At 39.6% G+C, this 8,399-nt stretch overlaps 1 protein-coding gene across 1 annotated transcript in view; it reads right to left on the bottom strand.

The window, feature by feature from the left end:
* Positions 1-8,399, bottom strand: part of mrpl13 (mitochondrial ribosomal protein L13) — a 14,884-nt gene that overhangs the window by 1,168 nt on the left and 5,317 nt on the right. The window contains exons 2-6 of the mRNA XM_014022905.1: positions 7,338-7,461; positions 6,297-6,390; positions 6,099-6,159; positions 3,034-3,120; positions 912-1,033 (exon numbers count right to left, since the gene is read on the bottom strand). Coding sequence (XP_013878359.1) covers positions 912-1,033; positions 3,034-3,120; positions 6,099-6,159; positions 6,297-6,390; positions 7,338-7,461 — 488 coding nt within the window. The remainder of the gene's footprint in view (positions 1-911; positions 1,034-3,033; positions 3,121-6,098; positions 6,160-6,296; positions 6,391-7,337; positions 7,462-8,399) is intronic.

The following is an 8,399-nucleotide window of genomic DNA, read 5'->3' as shown; positions in this document are numbered from 1 at the left end:
TCTACCTACCTACCTATAGGCTGCAGCCTATCTACCTACCTACCTATAGGCTGCAGCCTATCTACCTACCTACCTATAGGCTGCAGCCTACCTACCTACCTATAGGCTGCAGCCAATCTACCTACCTATAGGCTGCAACCTATCTACCTACCTATAGGCTGCATAAAACAGCTGTGAAACGAGATGGTCTCGCCTTTGCATGACATAAGTTGGCGTGATCACGTGTTGCCCTGTTATCATAATGACTGGTTTTCTATCACGTCTTCAGACTTAAAATGCATTGGGACTTCACAGAAGGAATAACTTCACAAAAATACATCACATGTAAACAAACAAAACCTGTTGATAGTTTGGGTTTAGCTCCAGTATCAGTACTTGTAACATTTTATTTAGCATCTTATTGCAGCATACATTTCATCAACTAAGACACTAAATTTAGATTTACAAATACATTCTTGATGTTTGTCAGCCACTTCCATCACCGCGCCGCGCTGTAGGCTGTCCCACATCGCAGGCCCGTACTCATGCAGCCAATAAAAGCACAAAAACGTGGGCTGCATCTGAGTATCCTACGCAGCCAACAATATCCCAGAATTCAAAGCACCATCAGCAAACTCAACAGAAACACGGAGACGGTAGAGTTTGGAAATTTATCACGCTCTAAGAATTTGCTTTTAAATGTATGTTTATCAACTTACAGTAGCTGGTTGAATTTATGCTGCTGTGAAATGTCATTACAAGGACAGATACTGGAGCTGAACCCAAATTATTAATGTTTTTTATTTACATGTAATGTTTTTAATAATACTGAAATTTGTGAAGTTATACCTCCAGTAAAAGTGAATATAATTGCTGGCTCGTCTTCAGACACAAAAACCTGCGTTTGTTTCATCATGAAAGGTTTTACGTACAGCGTGAACAGCCTGGGGAAGGCATCAATCTCCTCCTGAGTGTACTCGTCGAGTCTCTTTGGAATCTCTCGAGGTTGAAAAAGCTCCTCTGTCAGGTTGGCTCGAATATCATCCGGTATCTCCTGAGCAGCAGAGACGATGGAGATGTTTTAGTCCACAAAACAACAAGGATTAGGATTTAAACCCCTGAAGTAGATTTGTTTTTTATTCAAAGATGAAAYAGTGTTCGGGTCCATCATTCTTCACTGATAATCCTTTAAATATTCATGACAGCAGGGTCCAACAGGTTCATCAGCTCAGAGAAGAGACAAAAACAGCTTAAAAAGAAAAAAACAACTAACTTTCAAAAGGGTGTTAAAAAAACTGTTGCACTGATTGTTCTGAGTGGCAGATTAACAGCAGACATGGAAAGGAGCAGGAAGCTTGTTTTAAACCTGCTCAAATTTTCACTAAAACAAAAGGCATGCCAATACCAGACAGACATTTTGTGCTCTGAAATAATGTCAGAAATACTTCCCTCTATATTCGTTTATCTCTGCTGTCATGTCGCAAACATAATATAAAAGCAATCTGAACCACCACCAGTGTGCTGCACCGGTTCATTTGAAAGAAATGCAGCCAGAATAAAAACATTTTAGGCCAAAAATCATTTAAGCACATGTTTAACTGTGAAATTGCTGTTAGCTTGTTTGTAACTCAGTTCWGGTTTACACAAACCTCTGAGGGAAGTCTCTTTAGCTGCTACACCACAGAGCTCACCACAGTGAGACTAATTCTCTGTTAGCTTCTGATTCTGGTCAGGTACTGTAGCTCAGCGATTGTCTCCTTTTTTTTTCTTTTTTTTTTTTGCTGAACAGCTTCAGAAAAAAAATCTGAGGACAGTAAAGGAGAGCTGAGGTGAACTTGCAGAGTCAGGAGATCATTTTAGCTTACGGTATAGATTCTCACTGTTAATATACGCCACTTATAAAAAGTTAGGGATGTTTGGCTTTTGGGTGAAATTTCAGGATGAACCTAATGTGACCTCTAAACTTTTGAATGCTCGTGTTAAACTGTTCAGTGTTTCAGTACTTCTTGCACAAATGAAATGAGCCCAAGTAGAAAAATGTAAAAATGATGTAATTTCTTTGTCGCAGTTTGGATCAGTAAAATCTGAGTGTCACTGCTGATCCACTCAGGCTAACATTAGTCACTTGAGCAACATTTTACAAATATTAAGTRAATAGAATAGAATAGAATAGAATAGAATAGAATAGAATAGAATAGAATAGAATAGAATAGAATAGAATAGAATAGAATAGAATAGAATAGAATAGAATAGAATAGAATAGAATAGAATAGAATAGGCCTTTATTGTCCTGTGCAGGGAAATTCAGGTGTAGTAGCAGAAGCACATACATTCATCAGTCCACAGAAACAGTGTATTGCTATGTGACATTATCAACTGTAGCAATAATAATAGAATTAAAGATAGTAACAATAAAAAATAAACATAGATCAAAATAAAAATAAGAATAATAATTACTGTACCGAACTGTCAAGATGAAGTTTGATAAAAAATGAAGATAAAAGCAAAACACTGTGCAGAAAAAATATGAAATTACAGGAAAAAACTGTCATGACGCACTCATGATCCGAGGGGGTGTGCAAAATGAGTCAAACTCAGCCATTAAGTCCAGTACAGGAAACACGATGTACAATTGCCACTGGTTATTATTTATGTAATGACTGAGAGGTAGAGTTGTTTGATGTGAAAACACAAACATAGATGCTTATTGTTGCGAGCAGTGATGTTATAGAGTCTAACAGCTGATAGGAGGAATGATCTGCAGTAACGCTCCTTTGTGCATTCAGGATGCAGCAGTCTGACACTGAAGGAGCTCTGCAGCTCAGCAACAGCTCCATGCATTGGGTGGGAGACATTAATACGATGTATTCATATGTTTGATGATTATACATTTATACATTTGTGTCAAAGAAGGTTTCCACTCATGATGGAAAAAACCTTAACGTGAGGCAGAAGCTGCAAAATAAGGGAGTACTTCCTACTGGGTTTAGAACATGCATGAAGAAGGATCCTGCAGACTAACAGCTCAGAGCAATGAGGTGAAACTCAACTTACATCTTCAGGAAAGATGTGTAAACGCTGCATCATGGAGCGTCGGTGCAAGTTTTTGGGCAGCATGCCGTAAACCGCCAGCTTCACTATCTGTGGAGAAGAAGCAAAACGAGACAGATGAAACACACTAACCCTGGTCCTCGAGTTGTAAAGTTCCTATAGCAACCACAARCACACGCTCTGTGTTTTCCTGGAGGACAGAAGCATGTTTTGTAAAGTGAGGAGRCTGATTCTCTGGACTCAGACGTTGGACAGAGGCAGTGCTGACAAACCTCTTCCCTCTTTGCTCCGGAGCTCATTTGTACTAAAACCTCCATCAGGATTCAAGTCTGAAACCTGCCTCAGCAGCAGAGCCAACAGCAGAAAAAATGTTTCTCCTGAGGTTTTCACTCACAGACTGGAGACCAGAGCAGGCTGATCACCTGATTTCATTGGTTCTGAACTGGGACTTGCTTATTYACTTACACTAGTTGCATGCATAAACAAATTGGATCGCTCTTTTACTGCTGTTGCTGTTTAGTGTTGAAATGTTTCTGAGGGATCAGAATCTCAGATCAGTCAAACATTAAAATAAAGTTACCAGACAACAATCTGACGCAATAATAATAATAATGCAGTGGTTGGAGCTTTTGCTTCACAAAAATGTGGCAGGTTCACCTCCAGGCCCAAAGACCAAAAACATGCCTGTTCCTTTAGTTGGCAACTCCAGACTGTCCCTAGGTGTGAGAGACAGTGAATGTTGTTTTTCTCTACGTGTCCCTGTGATGGACTGGTGACACGTCCAGGGTGTCCCCCGCCCCTCACATAGTGACTGATGAAGATAGGAACCAGGTATCCTGGCGGCACGACGGCTCAGTGGTTAGCACCGACGCCTCAYAGCAAGAAGGTCCTGGGTTCGATCCCCGGTTCGGACCTGGAGTCTTTCTGTGYGGAGTTTGCATGTTCTCTTCGTGCTCGYGTGGGTTTTCTCCAGGTACTCCGGTTTCCCCCACCTCCCAAAACATGTACAATAGGTTGCCTTCAGGCCCAGGCCTCCCTTGAAAAAGAGATCTGAGATCTCATTGGGACTTGCCTGGTAAAGTAACGGGAAATAAATAATAAATCCTGGGACCAAGAGAGGAAACAGTGGGTAAAGAAAATAGATGAAGATTTTCAATATATGTATAAAATAATCATCAGCTCCATATTCAACACCCTCTGTCCACTAACCACTACTCCTCCACTGCACCAGCCTGGTAAAATCAGCCCCTTGTTCTTCGCTTCAATTCATACGAGGGGCTGGACTCTCAGCTATAGAGAAGTGATTCTTGCTGGAGGCGTGGCCTCTGYTGAAGTTTAAAATGATTGGATCAGTTGGCCGCGACGTATGTCGCTGTGAAGKAGGCTAAGCTAAGRAGMTAACCAGAAATTGCATGCGCTGTAAACAACCCTACTGAGAGAAGAGAAGTACCGAACCGAACGAGACGGCTGTAAAGTTCCATACTTTCCTAACAGAGCACCTCGCTCTCAGACTGCAGGTCTACTTGTGGTTCCTCGAGTTTCTAAAAGTAGAATGGGAGGCAGAGCTTTCAGTTATCAAGCTCCTCTCTTATGGAACCAACTTCCAGTTTCTGTCCGTGAAGCTGACACTCTGTCTACTTTTAAGATTAGACTGAAGACTTTCCTTTTTGATGAATCATATAGTTAGAATTGGGTTTCTAGAGTTGTTCTTCATTAATTAATATCCTTTAGTGCACCCTTTGTTTGCATTGTTTGTTCTGGCGCAGAGATGTGAGCATGTCATGCTGTACCGTAAGCAAATTCCACCAACTTATTGTGTGGTCATTAATAAATGAATCTGAATTTCTGCTGCTGTAGACTTAAGACTGTTGGAGCACAAACTGAGCACATTTCTTCACTCTGCTGTTGTCGTTAGTCTCTCTTCTCTACATGTTTATTGTAATTATTTCTATCATGTTTTTTCTTTGTCTCTTCCAGAAGAAGGTGCACCTGGACCAGTCCTGGACCAGTTCTTCTGTGTTTACCTGTGTCTCTTTCCTGTCCTCCAACCAGCCAGTCGAGGCAGATGGTGGCCTGCCCTGAGCCTGGTTCTGCTGGAGGTTTCTTCCTGATCAGCAGAGAGTTTTTCCTCTCCACTGTTTGCTCAGGATGGGAGACTGTGATGAAGTGATTCAACACAATCTGCTGGTTTCTTCTTTAGATTGTTCTTTTTATGTACAGTGCCCTGAGACAACGTATGTTGTGACTTGGCGCTATATAAATAAACTGAATTGAACTAAACTGAACTAAATGAGAGCTGCTGCTTTGTCAGACAAATTTATTTTAATTTGGAAGCCTTATCAACACGGACTGGCTTCATTCACTTCCTCCACTGCCGTATGCTAAAATAACTASCAGACACTGCGCAGAAAATTGACATCGTTCAAAACTTTGCCTTCTGTTCTGATTGGCCCCAACGAAATTCTCCTGAAGAAATCCTTGTCTATGAGAGAAACCCCAGACGGAGCAGTGAAGGGAAACTAGAACTGAGCGGARCTGTGTAGGAAGACAAGGGCCAGSCTAACACTGCACACGACCAAACCAAAGTCTTAACATCTCCATCTCTTAAACTGACCCAGGCTCTCTTCCACCTGCTCCCTACCCTCACTACAGTTCCATTTGTTTWCTGTGGATATCACAGTCCAAGAGGACCTCATCTGTCAACAAGTTCATCTCCACTTCTCCATCACCGTTTCTCTCGTTTGTTTTCTTTAGATTTCACAAAGACACCGTTCAGCTTCTTCTCCATCAGCCCCCTCCAAGCAAACATCACATCTGCAGAGCTTAAACCCTGCTGCTGTTCACTGGTCTGCACCCCACTCCACCAGCACAAATCCACTGCCACCTAATCCCCCCCACCAGTCATTAATACACAGGGGCGACACGTGTGAAGAGGACAAAATATCTGATTCATCTACGATGCACATGGAAATTAAACTGATATTTGTGTGAAGTATGAAACATAAATATAGAGGAACGTTTCAGAGACTTTAAACTTCATATAATGAAGAACAGAGATTACAGCTTACAGCTTTGGGATCCTTTAGGTGAAGCTGAGCAGCTGTGACTTGTTTTAATCCACCCGGATACCTTTGAGCAAAGAGACGGCAGGAAAAACGTTAAATAATACCAACGATTGCTTCTACGTTGTTTCAAATTAATGACATAAGCGGGACATAAAAAGAGACAGAAATGATCATTCAGATAAAAACAAACCAAACACTCACCCCGTGTGTGACGAGTAGACTTTCTGCTCCCATTTGTTCCCAGAGAAAGCAATGTGTCTGGAGTTTACAACAACAACATGGTCACCACACTCACCTGTGAACACATTATTCCCAATAAACACAATAAAAAGTCACTCTTTCTCATTAAGACTTACATTTGCATCAATAGCAGAATAAGTCTAAGAAGGCTATTAAATGTGCCGCAGATTCCTTTTGTCTTTCAGGGACAGATGATATACATTTCCACAAGATTTGAGGCATTATGGTTAGGGTTTTAGTTTGTCACAGATACCCACTCAAAAAATAAAATGCTTGAATAAAAAACTTTGTAAAATAATGAATAATCCCACATTTTTTAAACCAAATTATTGCTCTCCAGAGATTTTATACATATAGACACTGAAACAAGTTTGTATGTGCAGTAATTTCATCTATCACACACAGTAGTAAAAGCCAATAAAAATATGTAAAGTTGAGAACAGCCAACAAATTATCAACTAAGGCAGCAGATCCACAGCTACCTCAATAACTATCAAGCTTACATTTACTCAAACTTTATTACATTTTTGGTGAGGGGTTTTAGGAAAGTTTTGAGTCCACAAGTAACTGAATCTAGCAATACAGTTTTTTAAACTGCATTTTACTAACTTACAATAAATAACGGGCAATATCAATGCTAACTACAYTGTCATCTAACAAAATGTATTTATATGCATTTTAATGATTAAAAAGTCTGTTAGAGTCATTAGAAACCAGTCAAATAACTGCTTCAGGTGGAAAAATTAATTAAAAGCATTAAGTAAAAAAGTCTTTCTAGCTAAAAAAAAACTAAAAAATTCTTAGACATTCACAAGGAATACCAAAAAAAAAGTGGAAAAAGATTCTTGGTTAGTCCTCTGCTGCCATCCTGTGGTTGTTTTATGCTGCTGCAACTTTAAATACAGTCTGGATCGGAAGCACCTCACAAGAAAAACATATCATGCGAGTTACATAAAAGTATGAAAAAACTTTGCAGTGTAGGTTGTTTGAGCTTTAACTCACTCAGGGCGTGGTAGATAGGCTTATTTTTCCCCTGCAGTATAGTACAACATATGYTTGCGATTTTGCCAGGCGGCTGCATCCTGGCGTCGATGACGAACCAGGAGCGGGCGAAGGTCGCCCATTGCTGAGGGGAGAAAAGGAGAACAAGAGGACTGAACAACAGGACAAGGCTGAGAGCATCAAACTACAATAAACAGAAGAGACCTGATGGTGATGTGAATAAAACGTTGTGATTAAAGACTTTAAGGAGCAACTGTGTGAGGGTAAAGATGGTTGATTTGTTAAATGTAATTCTGGCTGTTTGTCAAGCAGGGCGACACCTGAATGTCACTTCTAAGTAGAAGTGAGCAAGGTCTCAAATATATAGTATTTAAAGCTACAAAGGAAAAGACTGATTTTGTCTCAGTTTGCTGAACCAGTCCCACATGATGGAAAAACACAAATAGGGTGTGTGAAAGGAAAATATTGCTGTAACAACAAAGTGCTTTAAACATAAACTTTAGTCTTGTGGAAAAGCCAGAATAAAAATACTAYATTGTTGTAAACTCCAGCAACAGTAATACGACCATTACAAATAGGTTTTAGCCWAATTAATTTCTGCTTCTGTGATTTTCAGAAGCAGAAAAAGTAAACTGTTTTATGGGTTTAAAAGGCATTACTATTGTTACCAGCAAATATTTGTTACACTTGTTTTTCTAAAGAATTTTAAAAAGAAGACCACAAAAGGCGCACCTAATAGTTTTTARGTTCAACCCCCTGGAATTAGAGGGGGAAAAAATAAACATTTGCCATCATTTGGATGTATTAGTATTTGCATGTAAATAACAATTTTTAAAAATCATACAGAAAACTGTATTTGAAAAATCAAACTAGTGCATCTTATCTCACCAAAGAGGGCCACAGTAATAAAAACAAAGCATAAAACTGAAAATACAAGACTGGATCTTAAATTCAATACACAAAATTTCCTTCAGGTGGTAATAATTTCCAAAATTAACTTCAGTAGATTTTAAAATATTAAGATATACATTATGTGTTACAGTAAATTACCCAGATATTTAC

The sequence above is a fragment of the Austrofundulus limnaeus genome, unplaced genomic scaffold (assembly GCF_001266775.1).
Source record: "Austrofundulus limnaeus strain Quisiro unplaced genomic scaffold, Austrofundulus_limnaeus-1.0 Scaffold348, whole genome shotgun sequence".
In the NCBI taxonomy this organism is placed as follows: domain Eukaryota; kingdom Metazoa; phylum Chordata; class Actinopteri; order Cyprinodontiformes; family Rivulidae; genus Austrofundulus; species Austrofundulus limnaeus.
This window is presented reverse-complemented; position numbering and strand designations above follow the sequence as displayed.